At 42.2% G+C, this 24,979-nt stretch overlaps 2 protein-coding genes across 9 annotated transcripts in view; one reads left to right on the top strand and one right to left on the bottom strand.

Annotated features, from left to right (window-relative positions):
- Window positions 1–96: 96 nt before the first annotated feature.
- On the top strand, window positions 97–10,551 carry C7H2orf76 (chromosome 7 C2orf76 homolog). Of its 4 annotated transcripts, none has more exons than XM_085584884.1 (7): window positions 97–132; window positions 421–557; window positions 1,736–1,888; window positions 3,584–3,634; window positions 7,093–7,130; window positions 7,265–7,346; window positions 10,366–10,551. In XM_085584884.1, the coding sequence occupies exons 3-7, from the start codon at window positions 1,756–1,758 to the stop codon at window positions 10,440–10,442; spliced, it is 381 nt and encodes a 126-aa protein (XP_085441010.1). In that variant the 5' UTR covers window positions 97–132; window positions 421–557; window positions 1,736–1,755; the 3' UTR covers window positions 10,443–10,551. The 4 variants fall into 4 exon arrangements, with proteins under 4 accessions (XP_085441010.1, XP_021404367.2, XP_085441009.1 ...); XM_021548692.4 differs by having other exon boundaries at window positions 421–564; XM_085584883.1 differs by lacking the exon at window positions 421–557.
- Window positions 10,552–18,176: 7,625 nt separating this feature from the next.
- Window positions 18,177–24,979, bottom strand: part of STEAP3 (STEAP3 metalloreductase) — a 26,419-nt gene continuing 19,616 nt past the window's right edge. For 4 of the 5 annotated variants that reach the window (XM_021548681.3, XM_021548683.3, XM_085584881.1 and 1 more), the window contains one exon: window positions 21,081–21,502. In XM_021548681.3, the coding sequence (XP_021404356.1) occupies window positions 21,212–21,502 (291 nt within the window). In that variant the 3' untranslated portion in view covers window positions 21,081–21,211. Of the gene's footprint in view, window positions 21,503–24,979 lie in introns of all 5 variants that reach the window. The other variant, XM_021548682.3, reaches the window with a different exon arrangement.

Raw genomic sequence — 24,979 nt, 5'->3', positions numbered from 1 at the left:
AGGGCATGAGGAGACAACGGCGGGAGGCACAGAGCCCGCTCAGCCAATCCCGCGGCTCGGGGGTGCCGCCGGAAGGACGCGATTGGTGGAGCGGGTGGGCGGGGCGGGACCCGGACGTGCCGGCGGAGAGCGGTAACGGGCCTGAGGGGGGCGGCGGGCCCGGGCCGGGCCGCGCTGGGCGGGCGGCGGTGCTGGGGCCGGGCCCGGTGTTGGTCCCGGTGTTGGTCCCGGTGTTGGTCCCGGTGTTGCCGCGGGTCCGGGGAGGCTCCTCTTTCCCAGAGGAATGGGCCACCAGCGCTTCCTGCCTGCCTTCCTGTCCTCGTGGAGGCGCATGGTCCCAGCCCTCCGTGCGATCGGTTTCAGTAGTAAATGTGAAAATTGGCGATTTCTGGTTGAGCTCCCGAATTTATGTTCCCACAGTGTTTCTCCATGCTGCTTAGGAGCAAGTGAGCTGAATGCTGTGCCCTTTACTGCATCCCCCAAGTCACCAGCCCATGTGGAATAGCACCGAGAAAACATCCATCTTTGCTGTTTAGTATAAATCGAGTTATTTGCAGGTGCAAAGTACGATTTTTTTTTTTTTTTTGATTGGCATGTGTTATTTGTTTGGTGTGCACTGCACACTCATTTAAAATGGAATTGGGACTCGGGGAGTTATTGGCCAAGTTGCCTTGTGCTGTGGAAGGTCTTTGTCCCCATCCTGCAAACAGTACTTGATGAAAATATTGGTGGTTTGCTTTGCCAGGCTATGGCTGGGACAAATACAGCCAAGGCTGGGATGCACCTGCATTGTGGTGGGACACTTAAATTACCCCACAGCAAAAAAGGAGAAAAAAAAAAGACACGCAAAAAAGAACATAAAGGGGTGAATAGGTAAAAGGTAAAAGGTTCCCTCCCGGGACTGGAGTGGACTCTGAGATGCCTGCTCAGGGATGGGAGGCGCAAAGGTCGTGCTGATGTGGAGCACACGGGCTGCAGTCCTTGCTCCTTGCTGCAGCAGCTGTACGTGGCCAGGAAACGGAGGGATGCCCAGCACTTAAAAATGGAGATGTTTGTCAAAGCAGAAAAGAGCTTGTTTTGCTGTGGAGATAAAAAAAACCCGATGGAGCAATACATGGGCTTATTTGAATAGGGTTTTGGGTTGACAAGGCTGCTCTGTTTTAGGCTCTGTTCTCTCCTATAAGCCCACAGAGCCTTTCTAGAGAACGACTATTATAAACTAAATCCCTTAATTATGCTGTAGTATACCAGGAAAATTATTTGCCTGTGTATGTGGGGGTGGTGTTTCACTTTCCCTGGGGAGGTGAAAATGAGCATTGTGTAACAGCTTAGGCATTTTTCAGAGTATTACACTCTCTCCAACACAAGTATGTTAAAAAGTCTTCGGGCTTGTTTATATAAGGACATTCTTCTAGAGGCCAGCAGGTAGTCTTCAGTCACTTAAAACCCACTCAACACACTTGCATTTATCCATAGCACTTTTGCATATTTAATGGGGAGTCTGGCATGGCATTGCACAGCACAGGTGCTGGAGTGTGTGCTGTGCAGTATCTGCTTGTTTTGAGACCCTTCTACTGCTGCATTTGGAATCACAGCAGTGAAATCCTGAAAGGCACAATGCTGTTGGATTTCTCACCATGTTTTATCATTTGCACGAGGCTTGGCCTGGCCTCGTTTTCCAGCTGCGCTCGTACACAGAGGAAAGGCAGTAATTCCTCCCTTTAACTTTTCCCAGGTTATTCAGAATTAATTCTCATGTCAGCAGAAAGCTCAACCGTCACGGTTCGTCTCGTCCGCTCCTTCGAGCACCGCAATTTCCGACCCCTGGTGTACCATGGAGTTCCCTTGGACCAGACAGTGAAGGAGTTCATGGCTTTTGTGCGCAGGGGTAAGGCATGGCTGCCTCATTCCTCCTCTTCAGTCCAAGTGCTGCTGTCCCTCCACAAGGAAGTGGAGGGGTGCAAATGAATGGGAATTCTGTGGCTTTGGTAGAGATGCCAAATTTGTGGTTACATCCCCTGCGTGCTTTCCTTCCTTACATGAAAGGTCTGGAGTTAATAACAGCTTCCATGGTTGGTGTGCCATGCTTGAATTTGGATGGACTGTTCCCCCTGCCCAAATCCCCATGTTTAGTCTAAAAGAAACAAGGGCGTTGCTGCATTTGGCTCAGTGCCTCAGGCTCCTTGAGGGGTGCTGTCAGGCAAATATTCATAAATTAATAAGAATAAATAAACAGGATTTAGAAAGTGTTTGATCCTAACTACACAAATATGTGGAATGTGGGAACTCAAAATCTGTTTGCTATTTGTGAGAAAAGAGAATCTTGAAAACTTGTTTTTGACACTGTGTGGTCTCGCTCTGCATGTTTGTTTCCGAGTTTCTTGTCTCCATCTTGAGCTTTGTGGTGCAGATTTACTCATCTGAGGGCTTTCTCTTTTATAAGCCTGGTTGAAAGTGACATTGCATCTAAAAGTTAAATACTGCAGACCAGCCCACACAGTGACTTGATAATTAGGGTGTTACCCTTAATCCTGCAGGTGTATTTCCACACACCTCAGTGGAGACATTCAAAGGGTACAAAATGACATAATTTGTTTTTTTTTTTCATTAAGTCAGCTTAAACAAGTCTTGAGCTGTTATAGATGGTAGCATTTGAGCAACTCCTAGGACATTGCCCTGGGACAATGGGTGTCTTGTGTTTGGCAATTTCCATATTTCTAGACAGTGACAGGCATGGCAAAGTCTTAGGATGCTGTTGGAAAACTGCAAGCACTTTCAGAACATATGGCACAGCTGCTGTTATGAGCAAGAAAATAAAAATCAGTGCTGCAAAACTTGCTTTTGATGTGTGCAATATTGCAACTCATTGTTACTTGAGACAAAACCAATGTTTTGAACAAGACTTAGAACTTTGTTCCATGGGGGTCCAAAAGCTCTGTTCCTTTCTTTACAGTAATCTGTTTTGAAGAGGCCATTTAAGATAAATGGTTAAACTACTGAAGAAATCATGGCTTCAGCCACCTTGCTGCTGGGCACCCTGCAGGTGGCTGCTGGGCCTTCTGAGGTCCAGGGAGCACTGCCACCAGGGAAAGTGTCAATGTTCCTGCAGTTACATATGGGCTGTGTCCTGCAAGCAGCTAAAGAGTTAATTTTCTACAGTCTGGCTTCCTTTTCACAGCATGTTTACCTAAGGATTCAGTTCTGGGTGACAGTTGTCAGCTGTTTGTGTAAGGTAAAGAGAGATGCTGGGCAAACCATTAAAAGGATGTTCCTGGCAGTTTTCTGAAGGATCAGACTCCTGTGATCAATACCCTAATTGCACTGACTCACTGTCCTCGTGGGGTGTTTTGTTCAGAGAGACTTCATGCTCAAATGGAATTATTCACATACGGAGTCACTATAGAATCTGGGCCAAAGGCTGTGTTTTAGCATTTGATGCTCAAACAAGTCGCCTATGTTGCAGATTTATTTTGATGCAAAGGCTGCCCAGGGGATGCATACATTGCACAATAATGGAAAATGAAATATTGGAAATAATTAAAAAAGAGAACTTTGTTTTAACTTTGTGCTTTTATTTAAACAGATGTGTCTTCAAGATCAGGACTTCCTCCTCCTTTTAAAAATTACAAGTATGGTAGGTGTTTTCTATTTTCTTGTTTTAAGTACTGTCAAATGATCACATGATATTTTACACCAGCAGTTATACAACTTAAAGGAGAATTGCTGCAAATACTAATGTTGGTACCAGTGCCTGCCTGCATTCACAATTCTGTCCAGCTCTTGTAGCTGGAGTTATGCCAACTGGGATCTTGTCTGCAGAACTTGACCATTATTGTGAAGATCTCTTTTAATCTTTGAATTAGGCTGCATGGTTTACATTATTTGCTATTGGGAACTGATGGGTTTTGATACTAATTTTTATTACTTTTTTTTTAAGTGCCTAACTCTGGTTTTGCCTTAATGAACAGCTTGTGATCTCAAAACACTTTGAAATTGTAGTTCTCTGTGTGCTTACATACTTCAGTATCTATTTACTGATGGTGAGGCAGAAGCTGAAGGCAAAAAGTAGCAAATGCTTAAGACTGATATACTTAAATAGTTTACACAATATAAGGGAAACAGGGCAACTTTGCTCAAGTAGATATGAAAACTCTTAAATTCAAGCTGGTGGTATGAAATAGCATGATGTGAAGTTTAAGCTGACTTTTTCAAATCTGTATGTATATTTCCTTTTTTTGTGCAAATTGGCATGCACATATCCAATTAATCTGTTTGACAACAGAGAAAACTTTTTAAATAGACTGAGTTACTTCCTTTCTTGGAGTTCGTAAACTTGGGTGTCAGTCATGTATCTTTTCCTGAACTTGGAAATTCTCAGAGTTCCCTTGGAGTTTTCCTGCAAGTGACCCTCTGCATCCCATGTCCTTGGAGTTGACAAACTCCTTCCTCTATGGTGATTCAAAGAACTGAGTGAGAAATCGACTTAATACATGTGAAGGGTAATAAACTTTATTTGCCTATTTAAAAAAAGCAAAGGATGGTGAAACAGAGAAACATCTGGAAGTGTAAGTTTGAATTTGGAGGTGCCCTTCACCCCATCTGTAGCTTTGACTATTTGAGGGGTTCCTGTCTAGAACTGCTGCTCTCAGATGTATCCCTGGTGCTGCCTGTCCCAGCTGCTAGTTCTGTCATCGCTTGGAGATCAGTTTAGCTTTTCCCAAGACATATCTGGTGGCTGAGGGTCTGATTGTGCCCTGTAGGACTGAGCAGAACTTTAAAACCTGTTGCACCAGTTGCTGGGAGCCTACTCTTACTGTGATGGTGCTAACTGCAGGAAAATTTTCACACAGGAAAATCAAAGCCAGGTTCCTCACCTTCCCCTCAGGCTGTGAATCATCCAGGTTCATGTTTTTGGCATCTTTGCTATCTCTGTAGTATTTTGCTGTCTTTCTTATGTTTTTGTGAGGAAAAGGCAGTGAGACTTCTGCATTAATAGTGCCAGTGAAAGCCAGACTTTTTCTCCTGTTTTGTTTGGTGGTGCCGGAAATCTTGGTTGTCTCTCACCTTGCTGTTTCAGCTTCCTTCCCTGCAGAATTCAGCACCACTTTTTTTTAACATCATATATAATGCCATCACATTTTTGGACTTGGATCAGTGCTCCAATTCACATCTCAAAGCTTCTGACTTCCGTTTTCTCTTCATTTCTTTGTATGGATTATTCTGGTTCTTGGTCTAGAGCTCTTCTGAGTCAGTCTTATCTTAGTACCTTGTCACCTTTTCATACCATAGTACCATAGTACCTTTTCACTGATGTTGGCAGTCTGGGTGCCAGCTTGTTCCATAATCTGCTTCTCAGTTTTATTTCTTTCATCCATGAATGTGGAGCAGTATGGCAGGTAGTTCATAAAATCACTTAGAAAGTGGTATCTTATCAATTGCCATGATAGACCCGTTATCAGAAAAGGCAAGATAAAAACTTGGCAGTATGATTGAGTGGGATCAGTTGGGGATGAAATAGCAAAGGCTAGTCAGAGGACTTAGCTTTCAAGAAGAGACTGTAGTTTCATCTCTGTAACAGAGTTAAAGAAACCATTTAATAGCTCAGATGAAGCCATGGTAAACTGCTGGGTGCCAGTGTTGGAGTTCTGAGCAAGCAGAACTGAGACAATGCTTCAGGACATGACTGGACAAAGACTAGAGAAAAGGGAACGTACCAAAGTAGACAGAAGAGCTTAAAACTAACAGGCAGGGTTTCTTTGCTGCAGTAGAAAGGTTTCATGATTACAACATATTTTTTCTGTGATTGCTTGGTCTTTTGTAATGTTTCTGTGCAAGATGGATCCTGGTAATTGCAATATAATGTCTGTCTTGCTTCTAATACCACAGTTATTACAACATGCCAAAGCTGCCTTCTCAGTGACCTCTGCAGTGCAAATACAAGAGTACTTCTTACCTTATGTAATATTTTAAATAGTGTTCAAAATGGACCAGAATGGTATGGAAGCAAACTACTGAGTGGGAATGTGATCTCTGTTAGAATCTGAACATCTGAATACTTGCTCCTGGTACTTTGAAAGTCGGTTTAGCCAGTAGTTAACTTTGCTGCATGTCGTAGTACAACAGCTGCATCCTTCTCTTACCAGATTATTGCAACATGTAATGTTCACTCAGTGCACAAAACTAAACTAGAACAGAACATGAGCAGACAAGCAGAACTGGTTCTTCTTCTTTGCTGGAAAGGGATTGATGTGTTACTCCAAATTTGTTCAAGCACAGAGTCTTCAGAGCTCAATTTTATTTTTATTTTTATTTTTAGTTTTAGTTTTAGTTTTAGTTTTTCAGTGTTGCATGGCTTCAAGATGTTCCTTCTGGATCTTTGTACTCATCCAGTTGCTTTAATGACTGTGTTATTTTCCCCTGTGTTTCCCTACTGTTTGCAAATGCCCATGCCCATCTTGCCAGAAGAAAGTAGTACTTTTGTTTTAATTTCTAAAAGCACTACACTGCACAAACGTGAAATAAAAATTGTTGAAGAGGGTATAGCATTAAAGAGAAGAGGCTGTAGGTGTTCATGTAAAATGGACTTGCTTAATGAAATTTCTACTGTGGGTGGTGGGTGTTGTATTCATGAGAAGGAAAATTTCAAGGGATGATCTGAAGTGATCAGGTTACTGTGTCTTAATTACTTGCTGCCTATCAACTTAGCTGTAGCAGTTGACAGTGCATAAATGCTTGTGGTCCTGCCCCAATTGCATGTGTAAAACCTATTAAGTTAAAACACCCTAAGTGGCATTTAAATTGATGTGTTTTGACTGGCAATTGAGATGGTCATTAGCTGGTTATTGTAATTCAGCCAGCAGACAGAAGCCCAATAGGATGTGGTACCTTAATGTTGCATTGACTGCTTTAAGACTGTGGCTGCAGGATTGTGAGATCAAGATGTTTTTGCCTCTTTCAGGTTGAATATACAAAATTGTTAATAACAAAATATTTTGAAGCTTCCCCTTTTGTTTATTTGCCTTTCCCCAAGTACAACTTTGTGTTGTGTGCTTATTAAGCCTTATTTTAGGAAAACATTGTTTTTTCTTTCAGATACAATGAAGATTATTCACCAAGCACACAAATCTAAGGTAAGATTATTAGCTGTGTTCTTCTCCTTTTGCATGCTTTGATGCAGGCAGATCTATGCACTGTCAAACAAGACTGGTGCAGAGGAAATCAGTAAATTCTTCTTATCTTTGTTTTCTGGTTCTCTGATTTGTAGACTGGTGAGCTTGTAGTGAGTTTGGAAGATGATGACAAACTGATTTTGCAGGAAGACAGCACGCTGAAAGCAGCTGGAGTAGGTAGGAGTACATTTGTATTGACTGAGGATGCTGTTCCTTGTGGTAGCATTAAACTGAAAACTGGCTGATTATGTTTGGACAGGCTGCTGAAAAGTAAATGCTATTTCTGATGCTCTTTACATGACTTGATAATTATTCAGGGAAGCATTATTCAAATCATTGGTCTGAGGGCAGCAGGTATCTGCACTCCAAATGTTCAGAATGCAAATTGTGATTTTTAGAGGGTATGCTTATAATTCTGCTGAGAGTAATTTTAAATGATTGACAGATAGGTTATTAGTACCGTGTCTGCTTAGTCTTATCAGTAACATTTAAACTGATGTTTTGGTTAGAAATGTAAGTAGTGGAACCAGCATGGAATAATGAAATGATATTAGATTTGTTTAATGTGCAGCATACAGTGTCTGATAGCCAGATTGCTCAGGAAGGCTCGAGCAGTATCATTTAGAGAATGTGCTGAACATAGCAAAGAGTTGAAACTTGACCTGATTTCTCACATTTTGACAGGAGACTACATATAGGGCATGTCTTTTGGTAATAATGTAAGAAATGTCTGCCATGATAAAATTGATGGTCCCTGAATGCCCTTTGGGCTTCTCATAAATGTGGCTGAATGACTTTGTGGCAGCAGGGTACTTAGGGGATGTGGTTGCATTCCACCTTGATATGGACATTTGCTCATTTGGATCTGATTTGCCTGGCTGAAAAGCTTTAACTGCCTGTGCTCTAAGTGCAGGGGCTTCACAGAGGAGGCTCCCTCCTGCTCCTGCTGCTCACTGATTGCTCCCCAGCTACTGAGTGGGATTTCTTTCTCGTGGGTTACTTGACTCTCCTGTTTCCTGCGATTTATTTTCTGATTTTAAGTGACTTGGGATGTCTCTTCAATGTTTTTCTCTGGTGTGAGCTACAACTGGTTCCAATATACCTTTTCTAAAGGTCTTAGAGTGTTCCTGTAATATGAATAATAGTTTTTACTACACCAGATCTTTTTGTCTGTTGGATGGGGGGGGGGTGGGGGGGGAAAGTGAGGATTACTGGCACCCAAGCCTTGCAGATTTGTAATTTAGCTAGCAGAAGATTTGTTTAACCATGATCTTTATCTGTGTAAGGCATAAAAGGCAGTGCAGTTCAGGAGAGGAACTGATGACAGTGCCAAATGTTGAATTAGAAATAACAAAGCTGTCTTCTTTCAAAAAGGTATGGATGAGTATTTGTATATATTATCTGCCTTTGAAAATGGGTTTGTAGCTACAGCAGTGAACCAGTTGGATGTGATATCAAAAAAGGTGTCAAAACATCAGACTAAATGTTACAGTGAAAGGAAATAGGAATGCAGCAGCCTTTTCTGTGTCTCTGTACAAAGGGAGGGGTGGTTAATTTAGGGCAGAAAATGATTTAAAGCTGCTTTCTTTTATTTTTTTTTCTAAATAACAGCAATTATTAGTCATTAGTATGCAGAGGATATTTGTGATAGAAGAGGAAAACCCATTCTTTGGAAAATGTAATGTGCCATTATGTCATTTTGAATTTGGATATGTTCCAGTGTATCTTGATGTGAAAATTAGCTAATTTAGGAGTGGGGTCTTTGTAATAAAATCTTGAAGATTTTACTTTTCTCCTTCAACAAGAAGTAGAAAAGAGAACCCAAGGAAGTGATATCATGTATCATGTACCACTGGTCCTCATTTTGTATAAAATGATAAATTTTGTACATTTTGTATAAATCAGTAAGAAAATTTGAAATCTATTGAGATACAAAATTTTTCCCACATTTAGTCTGTACAAGACTTATTAGAATAAAACAATCAGAATCACCTTTAGAAAAGCTGGGAAGTTCTGATACATGCAGAACATTTTTCCTAAGCTGCAGTTGATTGCCCTTGGCACTATACAGGGTTGGGCTAGAGAGTTATAAATTATGAGGACATTAGATAAGTATCCTCAGGAAAGCCTCTGTAGTAGTCATTATTATTACAGTTATTATCCAGTCAGCAAAGTTAATGCTTGCATATTTTTTAAAGCAGGGTGTATGTTAATAAAGTGTTCAGTATTCATTACAAATGGTCTTGTCTGTTTTCTAGTTGAGATTCTAAAATCCCTTCTACTCTTTTTTGTTTCTTTTTTTTTTTTTTTTTACAAGACTGGCAGACTTCATTAACTTGAGGTTTAATTTAAAAAACGAATGTGGAATTTATTGGCTCAGCACCTTAAAGAATTTCATGTTTAATAATTGTGAAGGCATTCCATCAGATTTGTCTCTGTTCTGAATTAGTAATGTTGCTGACTTATTGTTTTAGAAGAGGAAGTCCTTGACCTACTGGGTTGAAAGAATTGTGACTGTTCTGAACCTTTGTGGGTCCTTTAGCTCTGCCATATCCCCTGTGAATAATTAGAGGTATTTGAAGGTATTGCTGGAGAAGCCAATTTGTGTCTTTCACTTTGCATATTGTCGAAGCCTCATGAATTAATCATCAGCAGGGCAAAAAATTAACTTCTTCAGACACATATTTTGATGGGTCATGAGGGAGAATGTAAAGTGATCTGTAAAATATTCTACTGATCCTCTAAATATTAAATTATTATACCTACAGGCTAATTTAATGGGAAGAAGTTTCTTTCTCCCTTTTCTAACAGAAAAATGCACAAAAAAGGAGTGCATCATGCTTCATTACTTTCCTAGCATTTGAAGATGTTAGAAATGCTGTCACTTAATTTGCTGAATGCTTTTACAAACAATTCTGAAGACTGTGTTAAACAAATCTTGAGGGGTCTTGTGCACATATTTACTTCTATACATTCATGTTCTTGCTGGTTTGTTTGTTTGGGTTGTTTTTTAATGAGGTTTAATGACATCTTTAATACTGGCAACATTTTTCATAAATATGAGGAAAAAAATGGGTGGTGATTTATAATTGTCTTTGACCATAAAGCTGGTAATTGTCTTCTAAGATTCTAAATAGCTGGCTGTTGGTGGTTCATTCACTGGTGTGCTAAATATTAAATTTTTTATTTGTTCTAGCAAATGAGACGGAATTAGCATTCTTCTGTGAGGAAGATTACAGAAACTACAGAGCTAATCCTGTTTCGGCCTGGTGAAGATCCCAAGAGATTGTTTTGTTTTCCCATACCTGTTGTAAATTTTCCTTATTCTGCTTAATGAGATTTTTCTTAAAGATCAATAAATCCTAGAGGATTTCTTTGCAAACAGTGCAATTCCCTTCCTATAGAAATTAATTTCTGTCAGTATGCTAAGGCTGAGAGAAGAAAAACTGGGGGACATAAGTGACTTTTTTCTTCCTTTTCTTTTTGCTGTGCTTGGCTCTTGAGCCTCAGGCAGTGCCATCCCTGACCCATGGCACACGTTCTTGGTGTGATCCCACAGCAGGCAGTAACTGCACATGGAAATTAGAGAATGCACAGGATGATCCCATCACAGTACTAACTTCTAATGAAAATGAAGTGAAACCTCCTTCAAATAAAATGAAATATTTTATGACCAAATCACTGGGTATTTTAAAGAACTTGAGAATCTCTTTATTTCTAGTCACAGCTTTACTACTCTCATTTTATATTTGGTCTCTTTGTTTAAATAGTGCAGACTGGCCAGTGTTTCATGCTTTTCAGTGGTGAATGCTTTCCATTATGCTCTCTTCCAGCCTCTTTAGCATGCTGAAAGGGACAAATGGCTCTTGGGAGGCTTTTGTGTCTACAGACCAGCTCCCCTGTTTCTAGCTGTACTTCATGGAGACACCTTCACATGGGGGTAGCAGCTCGAGTTCTGCCAGGACATCAGCCTGCCTAAGGAGGAGTTGGGCATTTTTCCAAGTGGAGTGAAAGCTCATGGTTTCAGTTTTAAGAATAAAACCTGAATGATTGCATTTTTTGTGAGGAGAGGCCCAGCCTGTGAGCCACATGTCTTTGAGGCTGGAATTGATTCCTTTATACTCTCCATGAGGCAAATACTCTGTTGCTATGTGTTTGTTCTTGGTGATGCTGGGTTTTCCTACTACATAGGCCAAATTAGGAATAATAGAAAAGAATCATGCATCCAATAAAGTACTTTTAGGTAGACATCACTCATGAAATGCTTTTTAGGGGGTACCAACATGGGACACTGTGCCTGTAAGCCTCCCTTCACTGAAATAGGAATATGCTGGCTCTCTGCCTTAGCAGGCTTTTTGGGCACAGCCTCTGCTAAATTGAATGAGACCTCACTTGCAATTGCTTTAGACCTACACATCTATGCTGAGCTCTGGGTGAGAGCTGCCAGTGCTGTATCATGAGACTTTCTGGAGGAGTAACCCTACCATTTCCTAGGGCTTTGATTATTGTTTTTATTGACACGTGTGCTTTCCAAAATAGCTGAGTAAAATTTCCCTTTATTTTGGATGTAGGGCCAAAGAACCCTCTGTATATTGTTCCCACCTCATTTTCTTCATCTTTCCTTACAACTCTCTGGTTTAGGCTGTTTTACTCACCAACAGCTTTGCTTCAGAGTTTTATTCTCTAGCGAAATACCTCTCCTACTTTCTCAGCTGTGATTAAATTACTGTATCTTTGTCTTGTAAGGAGAAGTCCTGTGTCACTGAAGCCACCTATGTTCTGGGTTGCCATTATGCATGCCCTGATGAATTTATGAGGAGAATTTACCTCTTGCCTTCTCTTTCTGTTCAGACAGCCCCTCTGTTGCTGGTACCTGCTCCCCAAACATGGGCCCACGTTCAGCCTTCTTACAGTCTGTCATGTTTTCAGATTTATGTGGTTAATACAAATTCGTGCTCATCTTCTCAGATAGTTCAAGCTGATGCATTGCACTCCAAACTATCTCATCTTTGTTCAGCCAAATATACAATAAGAAGGGTAACTTTATAGGAACAGATATTGGACCACAGACATCAGTGTCTCAGGCTGGCCTGCCAAGGCATCTAAATGGTGACTGTCAGTACATGCAGACTCTCAGACTGTGCATGACTGAATTTGGTTTCCAGCCCTTCCAGATAGATTTGGATTAGTTTTGTGATCCCTTTTTTCTAAAGCATTTGTGTTTGAAAGAGTCACCACATTTTAACAATTGTCCAAATCTTAACAATTTCTGGGCTTGTACAGTTCCAAACTTGCAGCGTCACTTGCAGTGGAAGAGCAATTCTACAGCATCAGGAGAAAAACTGTAAATGTTCTACTGCAAATATTAAAGAATGATGTGACTGGCACTCCAGATTAACTTCTCTTTCCAGGGGAAGGGTTAAACTACTGCTTTGTGAGCTCAGTTTGCTCTGGCAATGGCACTTCATTGGCTTCTTTCTCCAGCAGCACAGGGGAGCCCTTTGTAATGCTCTCAATGGCCATACTTGTAAACTGGTTTCTTCCTGAAGTGTTTTTCTACTGTGGGGGTTTTAAAATTATTTATTTTATTTATAAATTTTTTTTTGTGACTTTCAGTAATGCTTCTTTCAAGTAAACCCCACAAAACCACAGATAATAACTGAAAACTTGTTAGGAAAGCTGCTGTTCCAGCATATTTTTGGTGGGATATGGCACAGCCTTGTATCAAAGTATGTTTGGTTCAAGGATTGTTGAATACTGAACGAAATCTCTGAATACTGGCTAATAAAATAGCAAAGACTGAGATGTCTTTGCCCATGTTGTTTTGAAATCCTCTTTCTGTTGAAGAAAATCACAGAGTTAGTACTGTGGTTTGTTATCCTGGCAGAAATCATGAACTGCATTGGTTTACAGCTGCTTTTAATCTGAGGTGTAGTGGGGTAAGTCATACTGCTTTGCCAGTGGTCTTAGGCATTGTGGGGTTAATAAAGATTTGTGTTACAGTGGGATGTTCTTGGAACCACTCACTATTTTTTTTTATTAAACAAAAGAACAATATCCAGAGAGTACTCTGAAATGAAATTAAATTTTTCCTGGGTTATAACACTGTAGCAGGGAAAGGTAGTCAAACTGGAACCCTGGGATGGTGTGTCAGGCTTGGCTGTGTCTTGGAGAAAAAAAATCATTTCAGAGAGACTGGAGTTTTGATTAGGAGGTGTGAAAGCTAAAGAAGAAGAGAGGAAATTTGGAAAGGAATTATCATAAATAGGAAGAAGAAGTAATACTGTAACTGAATAAACAGCAAAATCTGCATGTGCAACAGTCTTGGTGCAGAGATACCAGAGCAGTGCTGCTTTCTGTACAACTAAAGGTACAAAAATGGTGTTTTTTTCATAATTTTGGAACTGAATTAATGAACTACTCCAATAAACATCTTATTTTTTTTCTGGCTTTGTCACATTATACTTTCTGCATCCAACAGTTTTAATTATTTTTCTGCCCAGAGGCAGTTATGTTGCCTTTTGAAGAAGCCAGAGTTAAGAAAAATCTGAGTTGACCAGTGGGATAAAAGACAAAGATCTGACAAGCACCACTTTTACAGTTAACTGCTTTATGTGATGTAAACATTGAGATTTAAAGGTGATACAGAAATATATTGTAAGCTGTGGTGTTTCTCTTTCACTCCCTGGCAGTATTTAACATCCCCTGAGAGATCACTTATTTAAAAATGAGTCTGTAAGTAGCAGTCCAAGAGTTCCCACAGCCACGATGGGACATCCATGGGCCCTGTCCTTGGAAGCTAATAGCCACAGAAATCCAGAGTATCCAAAGATCAAGAAGCTAAAACCAGAGAAGAGGATGCTCATTCTTGGTCTCCTGTGGCTGATGGATCCCAGATACAGAGTGGGCAGGTGACTGGGGGCATTCCAAATGCCTGAGGCAAATGCACACTTTTGTTTATTGAGCAGCTTGGACTGAGCTCAGGCTTCCTGGTTGGCAACTGGTGCTCTTCCATTGCTTCCTTTCCATAGAGCTGCTGGCACAGATTTACAAGTGATTAATGAGTCAAGAAACGCCCAGTAGACAACTTTTGGTGCTTTCTATTTTATCAGGATATTGACTTCTCTCTCCTCCCCATTTCCTGTTGAGGACACAGCTTCGAATGTTTCCCCAGCCACTTCCCTTTGCTTCTTGCTGCCACTTCTGCTGATGTGCAGTGCCTTAATGGTGAGGTTTGCACCTCATCTGATATGCAATAGCAGCATTTCCTGTGGCAGTGAATGTACACTTTTTAAAATTCGTTCATGAAAAAATATGCTTTGGTATGGAGACCTTTTCTGGACTGTAACTAATAGTGGACAACAAAGGCTCTTTTCTTGCTTTGCAGGAAGACTTGCACTGGAGAACAGCACTGTCCCCCAGTCAGTGGAAACAAAAAGGTTTTTATCATAATGGTTTGAATCTTGTAAGGAAATGAAAGAGTTACATCAGGAAAGGAAAAAAAAGGGGCAGTGAAAAGCCAGGACCCATTGCCATGAACTCTTTGCCTGCAGAGAAAGCCACCAGATGTCAGCACAGCCTGTTCTTTGCTTCTCCAGAACCTCTGTAAGCCAAGAGATGTGTCATGTTTATGACAAGTGCTTATTTGTGAACTGGGCTAGCCTCTGAAGTCTGTGCTAGGGATCTGGTGATGAAAGCTGAGTCTTTCCTTGCAGAAAATATTTCTTTTTATATTAAAATCAAAATGCAGCAAATTGAACTGGTTTCAGTGCTTAAATTCCTCGTTAGAGATCATCCCTTGCAGAGTCAGTTCCCAGCGTATCTAAATCTTTGCATGCTATGAGGAGGCATTTGCAGAACATTAATTTGAAGAATTGTCTGGAAAAGATCAGTGTTAATTTGCTGAGGTTTTGTAAAGTCGATTTTAAGTATGCCTGTTTCTTTTAAACACGAGGAAAACCATCTGGAACGGACACACATGCAAAGCAGAGCAAAACATCTTCAGCAACACAGCTTAAACACACAACAAATGCATCTTCCATGCTTCTGACCCTAAGCTCCCACTGCTTCCTCCTTGTAGTGCAAGGGCTGAGGAGAAGCTGGTTGCTGAGCTGGGATGAGCTGAGGTGGGATGTGAGTTTCAGAGCCCAAATCCAAGCACTGTGCACAGCTTTATGCTGTCAGTGATTAGAGCATGCATAGATGCTGCCTGGTTAAAAGGCTATATTTGAATTTTTGCACAGAGAGACAAGGTGTGACAGAGCTTTCTGCTCAGATTCTCATCACTTTTCTTGCAGCAGCTTGCAGGTGCCAGGGAGGTGTTGAAAAGAGGGAAGTTAAAGTGGCAACTAGAGCCCGAGTGATGTAAATATTCCTTCCTCCTGTTTTGGGCTGCTTGTTTAGTTCCTTTCTTCTAGCCTCATCACACTGGTGTTAGGGGTTTGCCACAGCTTGCTGTGTATGGGAACTGCTTCTCACATCCAAACTACCACTAGAACCCTCAAACACTGCTCACATTCTGGAGGTGATGCAAGAGAAATTGCAGCTCTGCAGTCTGCAGGGGAAGCCTGTGGTGTGCATGGGTGCAGCCAGTGTGGTGTGCAGGTTGTCTGGGAGGTGTTATTCTTGCTTCTGTCCCTTCTGCACAGCACCAGGTTTGCTTTGCTGGGAACCAGGATCTTGTCTGGAAGCTTGGCACACATGGCAGAGAGATGAGAGGAGATGTGGGTGTTTTGTGCCCCTGTAGATGTGGTATTCTTGATCAGATATGGATTGCAACTTCTGTTTGTTATCATCCTCTCCTTCTGATACCAATAGATAATTCCTTTGTAGTGGGACAGGAGCAGCTAGCCAGAAGAGTGGGAATTTCAGTTGGTAGTGAATACATTAAAGGGCTCAGTGTGACACATTAATGTAAGAATTTACCTCTGTCTGGCCATTCTTGCTCTGTGCAGGTGCCTTACAGTGTTGTGTACCAGGAATGTCAGTGAGTACTGTAAGAACTGCTGCTGTCTGCTCTCATTCCACACCTGAGAAGGTTCAATTCTGCTTTCCAACCTAAAGCCAATGGAACATATTCTTTAAGAACAGTTTGGGAAGCCCCTTTTCTTCTGTGAACCAGGATTTTTTAAATGGAAGTCATGGTGTTGGTCTGATTTCAACACTACTTATGAAGTCACATCTTTGCTTCTCTGTTTGTGTTTGGGTGTTGGTCTCTTCCTTCAAGTTACCAGTGACAGGACAAGAGGTAATGTCCTCTAGCTGTGCCAGAGGAGGTTTAGATTGGATATTTGGAAAGATGTATTCACCAAAAGGGTTGTGAAGCATTAGAACAGGCTGTCCTGGGAAATGGAGTCACCAGCCCTGGAGGGATTTACAAGACACTTGTAGGTGTGGCACTTGGCTTGGCAGTGCTGGGATAACAGCTGGACTCGATGATCTTAAAGGTGTTTTTCTGTGCATCTGTGATTATGTCCATCCATATTGGAGGGTATCAGCTGGCTTTAGAGTCAAAGAGCAATCTAGCCATGACAGCTTTATATCCCAGCAGTTACCATCATGGCACAGCTATTCCCCTGCCCCAGCCCTCCCAAACCAAATGCAACTGGTTTTGCAGAACAGACTTGAATCTTGCACAGCAACTTTGTTTTCTGGAGTGCTGAACAAGACAGCTACTTGAAAGCAGACATCTGGCTGCAGACAGCTCTTTAAGGCAGCAGGCTGGCATGCAGCAGCTGAAGGTAGCTAATTGCAGATCAGATATGGGAAACAGGTAACAAGAGTAACTAACCAGCTGAACAGCAGCTGTAGTGCATCCTCCAGTGTTGAGATTTCTAAATCCAAAGCAGATTATCTTTCTAGAAGGATGTACTTGTACCACTTTAAGTCTTTGAAAGGTTTCAGTAATACTATGGCTTGTGATATGTGATCCTCCTGACTGGCTCCAGACAATTATGGAGCTGGCTTATTTTTAGTCTTTGATTATGAATGTCCTGTACATGCTCTGCTAACAAGAACTGTCCCTAATCATAGATGGTATCTGTGTATTCTGTGCTCAGCTTTAACATCTGCGTGGTTCTCACACACACACACAAAAAACTTGTGCAGAAATTCTGCAAAACTGATGCTGCTTATTAAGGCACAATAAATATATAAAAGAAAACTGTCCTAATGTGACAAATCTCATTCCTCAAACCCAAGGCACAGTCTGCAAATCCTGCTAGCTGTGTGTGAAATTCAGATCTCAAGGATAACAGCAGGTTTTGCTGCTGATTGTAGCTGTGCTGGCCATCTCAGAGAGACTGGAGGAAATACATTGCAAAGAGATGCTGAAGCAGGTGCATCCCCCTAAAGATTTAACTATAGTTTGATATATCACTTTGTGAGTAAATCCCCTAAGAGCAAGAAACCATTTGCACTGTTTAAAGCCTTGTATTATAAAACTGAAGGAGTGAGAGAACTGTACCTGCAGAGGTTAATCTTCAGCTCAGGAATTTAAATTAACTCATTAAAATCAACTTACAAATTAGCTCATTAAAATGCAACACTGCAGATCCAGAAGTTGGTTGATCTGGCATGCCACTTGTATGAAAAAGTGACTTAAGAAGCAGAGAACAAATTTATAGTATTAAAACTCCATCTTTCTTTGCAGTCCCCCATCTGGATCTCCTTCCTTGAACTCTGTATCAACAGCACTTTCTATTTAGTGAATTAAGCTTGTTTGATCCTGTGCTACAAGTGCTGTGTAATATCAGTAGCCCCCTGTAATGAAATATATGTCTGCACACACTTGTGCCCTCTCACACACATAGGAACTCTGTAATTGAGCCCTGGCACCATGGGTCATAGCAATGATCATTTTATTACCTTGATAATGAGATTCTACAAGCTGCTGGCTGTAGTGGGTTTTATTTCTTGGTTAAATTCTAGCTAAACACACTACTACTGCCATTAAAGTAATGGTTTTGTTTGGGGGGAGGCAGGAAAAAAGACTCACACGAATTCTGATATAATTATGTATATCTATTCAGAATATCTTTATAGAACTACAGAGGCCAGTGATTAAAACTGGCTTTACTCTTACAGCTTTTCATTTGGTTCTTATATATTTCAGAGGCACATAGTAGGCAGTACAGAAAATAAAAATACAAAGAATTTACAGTCAACCTATATATTCTGCAACAAGATACATATATTTATGTGTGTGTACATATATACAGAGAGAAAGAAAAACTTCAAGTACAAAACCAGTTAAACAGTAAATTTTAAGCCAATCTCACTGAATGTTCTATATACATTAAAAATGCTTAGGGAAAAGATAACTGATAAATTCCTTACTTTGCTTTCCAGCAGTGCAAAATCAGAAGAAATTGCTTAAACGGTTGTGTCATGTGTTTTAAGGACCAGATGCATACAGAGGGCATCATGTGAAATACTGTTCTGCATTTGTAAGGATTTGTTTTGGTTTTCAGAAGGGATGGTGGCTGGCTTGCCAGTCTGTTGGCACGGGCACTACCTGGAGACACATGGCCAGCTTTTTTTTTTTAGATGCTGTAAAGCTGCAGTAGCTGTGGGGATTTTGAGCGGGCTTGTGTCCATCTGAAAAGCACCATGCTGACTCACTGACTCCCCTCTGCTCATGGAAACTGTCCCTTTGCCATGGGAAAGGATCTGTAGGCATGGAAGTCCTGTAAACAAAGAGAGGGTACAAAGCTCCTGCTGGGCAGAAAGGTGAGGCTTTAACCTTGCAGTGACTCAGTCTTTTCCCCTTGAAGACAGAGCCTGTGAGCCTGTGTAATGCTCTTTCTCTGCCTCCTGATCATTTTTGGCCACCACACAGTAGTCTTGCCTGACCTAAAGATGTGAAAAGAAACCCAGATGGGAAAAAAAGGCACTGAAGTACACCATATAGTGTGTAAACTGGTGCTTTTATGTTGTCTTTGCCTGATAATGAAATGGAAAAGATGACTAAAAATCCAGGCTTGCTGAACCCAGTCTTCCCTCAAGGATGAATTAAACTGGAGTGGGTGGAATTATATTCAGGTGAAACTGTCTCAAATCCATGTGGAAACTTAACCTATCACCTAACCAGAAATAAATAGTGTTGTGTCATCAGTCTGCTTGGAGAGTGATCAGGTCAGGTGCCAATCTAGGCTAAGTTCTGGAGGTGGATGGGGAAACATAATAAACTCAGCTTGCTGAGGGGGACAGTGCTAAAGAATGGTACCTTCACCATGTTGTCCAAGCCCCATGAAAACAACAACAAAATAATCACCTTATTGTGAAATCTAGGCTTTCCCCTCAAGAAGCAGCATTTGGAGACTTTACTGTAAGTGTTAGGCAAGAACTAACAGTCAGTATCATCACTGGCCACATGAGCAATATCTGCAGAATATTACTCACTCTAGTTACTTGAGGCTAACCAGGGAATTTTTATGAGTCTCTTGTCTGTGTAGAACTCTTCCAGGTTATGGGAGCAATGCTGGCTTGTAGAAGGGTTTATGTGCCCCAAAGCTGATAATTCCCCCTGCCCTTTATATGAACTAGCCCAGTAACAAGTACTTCCTTGTCCCACAAGGTGTACCTCATTTGGTGCTGACAGCTCTTGTTTCTCAAAGCAATACTGAACACTGAGAGTTTTCTCCTTAACTGTAGGAAAATGAGGCTATTCCAGGCATGTCCTTGTACCTGACCTTACTGAGGTAGTCTTCTTGTGTCATTCCATCGGCTTGCTTTTAAATGAGCTTTAGTGAATTCATTTAGTCCATTCATTGTTTGGTGATTTGGATGTCCAAAACCTAAAGAATTATTCTGATTAAGAGTAAGAATTTCATAGAGATCAACAGGTGAAACATAAAATTAGAACAGAAATCTTCTTTGCCCTGTGCCTTGTCCATGGTGGGTGTGAAGTCAGAAGAGCATTTCATACTTACCTTGTGATCTAGCAAGGGACTTTTTAAGGTGTAAGGCAATGAAGGACTGTGCCCAAAATGTACATGTTTTCATGTTGTGGTCAAGACTTGATGTTCCCTTTGCAGGACTGTTCAAAGATCTTATTATTGCTGGTGAAACCAGTGGGTTTAGAGCTGCTGTTTTGTTTGCTTAAATGGGAATGTTCAGGTGACAGCCATTCCTAAAAGCTTCACCCTATTATTTGATGTAAGGCCAGCTGGCAGGCCTTGGTTTGCTCCATGTAATTTTGTGAAGCAGCAGGCCTTTCCAATAATTATCCTCGCTCTATTTCAATCAAATGCTGCTTGAAACTTTGGCTCAGTGTAACAGAGAACATGCAGCAGTAGCTGTCATCTCAGAGCCAGCAGTGCACACCAGACGTCTGGTATTGGGGATGTCTCTCTTTCAAATGCTTTTATACTCCTGGAAAAGGTGCTTTATTTCCTCAGCTTATAAACATGCATCAGGCACTGCTTCCAGGACCAGTGAGAGAACAGGGATACAGCAGGGATACTGCTGTCAGATTTGATGATTTTAGTAAAATCTGCTGTCACAGTAACATGAATATAGCTGTTTTGACTTGTCCACAGAGTTCATTGAGGAGAACAAAACCAGAGGCAATTGATCTTTCTAAACCTCACTGCCTTGATTGATCCATACACTCAAGAGGCAGGGTATCTTTGCTGTCATAAACCTCAGAAAATCCATGCAACCTCGTATTAAAAAATAAAGGCATTGAAATTTATGAGAGCAGCTAGGAAAGCAACTGAGAAATACTGGCTTGGGGAGCTGCCAGCCAGCACCTCAGGTGACTGATCTGACTAACAGAGTCCATCAGTTCCCCATGTATATTAGTGCTGCTAGCTCGGCTCTCAGAGTCATTTTTAAGGCAATAATTGTCTTAGCAAATCAGCAATATAATTTAACTACTACTGTCTAACCTAGTTTGATGGTCATCCATTTTCTGAAGTCACCAAATTTTATTTTTTTTTCCCACAACACCATTATACCAAAACATACATATATTTAAGAAAAAGAAACAACTTTATAGAAATGTTGATAGTGCTTCGAAACCCTCAAAGCTGGGGCTGTTAGACATTACTGGAGGTCTCCCCACTTGAGAATTCCCCCGTTGCACTGGGCAGAACAAATTTGACGTATCTGCCCTTCTCCCAGCCCCTCCTGATTCGCAGAAGTCTGTGCTGGATGCAGGGCAAACTGAAGATGACTTTGGCTATGATCACAGTGCATGGCACGAGCAGGGTGAGGGTGTAGGTTGGGGGCAGGTAGAATTTGTACTGGTTCTCATCGAAGGCCCTCGACCAGCCGTAGGTGAGCGTGTGCAGAGTGCTGATCACCAAGGCAATAAATCCTAGGGAGGACTAAAGGGAAAAGAAACACACACCAGTTAGCAGAGTACCTTGTGCCTGGCAGCCTTCCTGTGTTTTTGACATTTTCTAAGTGTACATGACATAGAAGAAGCAATGGGTATTTCTGCATTTCCTTGACACCATAAAACATGGCTGGAAACCTTTCCTGGGGAGTGTGCCAGACTGTGCTTTTCTTTGTCTAATCAGAGGTTAAGTGTGACATTAGAAGCTCAGCAGGAATTTCCCAGAAGGTGCTGCCAACTCAGCAGAGAGGAGGGCTCCTGTATCCTGTGAAGCAGCACCTGCTGGGCAGGGGAGCACAGGCAGCTCCCAAGGGCTCCTCCCGAGCTGCAGCTGCCACCAGCTCTGCTGCCACCAGCTCTGCTGCCACCTCTGCCCTGCCACTCCCTGGCTGGCTGGGGCTTCTGGCCAGCAGGATGGAGCATCAGTGATGTGGCTCTGGACCACAGCTGGCACTGCTGGAAGGGGGTGAAGCCACAGCTCCACACAGAGCAAAGACATCTTCAGGTGTCATCTTCAGGTGAGTGGTGTCATCCACTGGAAAAGGAGATTGTGCTGGCAGAAGTGCTCTGTTCTGAGGTGAGCAACAGCCCTCAAGGGTTTCCTCCTGTCTCAGAGATCTGTGTTGGTTCAAAGGCTGTGTGAAGAGCCCTTTATCCACTCTGGGAGGAAACAAGAATGCAGTCCCTGTTCTACAGGCAAGAACGTCCCCCATTTTCAGCTGAGATCATGCTCCCAAGCACCCACAGAGACAACATCTCCTCCTGAGTACTTCCAGCTCCCTCTGAGGGTTGCTCTCAAAGATAGGTTTTAAACTCTCTCCCTCACTGAGGGCTTCCTGCCAGCATCAGAGGTGGTGGCTCCTGAGCTTGCCAGCTCCCACAGCCTGCTGGCACTCAGCAGCACTGGGCACTCGCCGTGTCTCCCTTTGTGCAGGCCTCTGCTGCTGTATTTTCACAGAAAAATGCAGGTGTAGCATCTTGCTCTGCTACCCTACTTTGAATGCTTGGTCTAAGCCTGAAATAACAACCAAGTTTCAAGATGCCTAGACAAGGAAAATTTTGCTAATTTTAGTTAGTCCCTAACTTAGGGAAGAAAGCCTTTAAAAGCCAAAATATCTGTCTTGGTGCAGAGATCAGCAAGAAACAGTTTTCCTGAAGACATGTCCAGGAAAGAGGACATGGCAGGGAAATAACCAAGCAGGGCAAGACTGGAGGAAGGACCTTTTAAAAAACCAGTTTCATCCAAAGAACTACTCAATTCACAGATTCCCCTTCTATTTTTGATTGCTGAGAAACAATTAAAAAACCCAGACAACTTTTAAAAATGTACCACGTTATGACCACAAAACCAGACCAAGACTCCTCTAAACTTCTAATCTTTTAAGCAGCTGAGGGGACTGGGCAAGGGAGGGAAGGAGAGCTATAAATATGCTACCAAATCTAGGTACTTCCCTTTTACAGTATCTATCAGGCTGTCATGTGGGTGTCACTGAGTCCTGCCAAGGCAGGGAAGAACTCTTCTCTGTGTACAGCTGAGCATTATTACTCAAGGTCATGCCAGGAAGTGGGAACAGAGCTGGGAGCTGAACCTTAGTCCTGTGTGCAGGCCCACACTCATCCTTTCTTTCATGTCCTTCTTACCAGAAGCCGTGTCCATGTCCTAAACCAAAGTGGTATCAAGCAGCAAACCCAACAGGGTCAAGACTAGTTGCATTTGGAAAATTAAGGAGGAATTTGCTTAAATATGCTGTGGTCACAGTTGAACCTAACAGCAGGACCTGACCCACAGATCATCCATCATTTATAGGTTAAGATTCTTTCCAACAGGCAAAAAAACCCCGGGGTGGCAAAAGGTTTGAAGTGCCAGGTTAGGACTGATCTGGCAAAGCAGGGCAGGGGTGAATCAAAGAGCAAATGCTTTCTGCCCTGGGCAGGGGGTGCATTCAGTCAGCCCCAGCATGGCAGAGATGTCAGAGCTGGAGATAATCACCCTGTGCCTCCACAGTTTCTCTTTAAAGAGCTGCTGGTACTGGGGGAGAGGAAATTAATAGGACAAAAGGTGAGAAACCATCACAGGCACTCCGTGACTGACCCACCTTTGTGTGTGGACAGTGGGGATGAAACAGAAGGCCTCACTGGCAAGAAACACATGGCAACAAACACATGGCTAAGCTGCTGGTGGCTGGAGACAGGGCTGGCAGCTCCTCTGGCAGCAGCAATGGGCTGATCCTCTTTTAGCACAAAGGAGGAGCTGGCTGGGGTGAGCAGAGGGGGCTCCCAATGCTGATGCTGGCTGCATGGCTGCATCCACCAGACAGCTGGATAGAGGCAGCCTGTATGTGCACAGAACCCAAAAGTTCTGCTGATTGCAGCTTGGCTCAGTGTTTGCACCTCAGTATACACTCAGTGTAGCACAATGCAGAGCCTGCAGAGCACCCCTAGGGGCTGGATTGCCCAATGCTAGCCTTGATTCCACTCTTCTGCTCTCAGTGATCCTCTCCATGCAGTTTCTGGCTATGAAATCTTTCTGGGTTTTGTTTTAAAAGTGGCAGAGGCTTTTTTTGTACTGTCACAACATGAGGAGTGTGGGGCCAGCAGCCCTGGAGGGTGTTACAGCTCTCTAAAAGGTGCTGTAGGAAGACAGTATCTTCCTGATGCAGGCTTTGCATGTATTTTCTATTCTGCATTAACTCTTCTACTTCTCCCATTTCCTCGGTGCCTGCAGGCTCCCTGTAATGCACCAGCAAAGGTGATCCAGACTCATGTGGCTCATTTAGAAATGCTTGGGCAGAACTGAAAGCAAAGAGCCCCTTCCTGACCCAGCTAAGTTTCTGACTTGTGCAGCCATCAGTACTACGAAATTAAAGCTCAATGGAAGCAGCTCTGGCCCCTCGCACTGCCTCGGCAGGAGGGTTAGGAAAGGTCTGATTACAGATTCTTTACATCTTACGCTACATGAACTGTGAAAGAAACCAGGTCAATTCAACCTTCAAATTCCAGGAGGGCTTCACAGGATAGGAAGGTAAAGGCAATCATACACATTTTAACTTCTCAGGCAATTAGAGTTGATTTGTAAATCACTGGGGAACGTTAAAAATGTCTCCTATAAGAAGAATTACATACAAATCATTCCTGTTAGCCAGTGTTTCAATCCTGTACATTTTATGTTAAAACTACACACACAGGGGAACTGTGTATCCAGTTTAACTACATTTAATTGAAATTTGAGTATGTACAGGAGCTACTGTGAAAATTAACCTTTTTTCCTGTAACTTTGGCAACAATACAAATGGGATTTTCGACCTGTCAGGCAACAGATGTGTATTTTAATGCTGTGGCAGTATATGGCACTAATACAGGTGTACATACTGGCTGCTGGAAAATGTCAGACTTGGGAAGCTCTGGGTAAGGAGGGGACTAAAGTGACTCCTGAATTTGCCTCACGTGTGGCTTTTGGTACAGCATC

This window comes from Lonchura striata, chromosome 7 (assembly GCF_050655825.1).
Source record: "Lonchura striata isolate lonStrDom1 chromosome 7, ASM5065582v1, whole genome shotgun sequence".
NCBI lineage: Eukaryota > Metazoa > Chordata > Aves > Passeriformes > Estrildidae > Lonchura > Lonchura striata.
Note: the sequence above shows the minus strand (reverse complement) of the source record. Positions and strands in the feature narration are given on the sequence as shown.

Excerpts from the sequence above, each read along its gene's own strand:
- C7H2orf76 (XM_085584883.1), top strand. The coding sequence starts at position 1,756 with ATGTCAGCAGAAAGCTCAACCGTCACGGTTCGTCTCGTCCGCTCCTTC. Across the intron at positions 1,889-3,583 it reads CATGGCTTTTGTGCGCAGGG|ATGTGTCTTCAAGATCAGGA; the intron begins GTAAGGCATGGC and ends TTATTTAAACAG. Across the intron at positions 3,635-7,092 it reads TTTTAAAAATTACAAGTATG|ATACAATGAAGATTATTCAC; the intron begins GTAGGTGTTTTC and ends TTTTTCTTTCAG.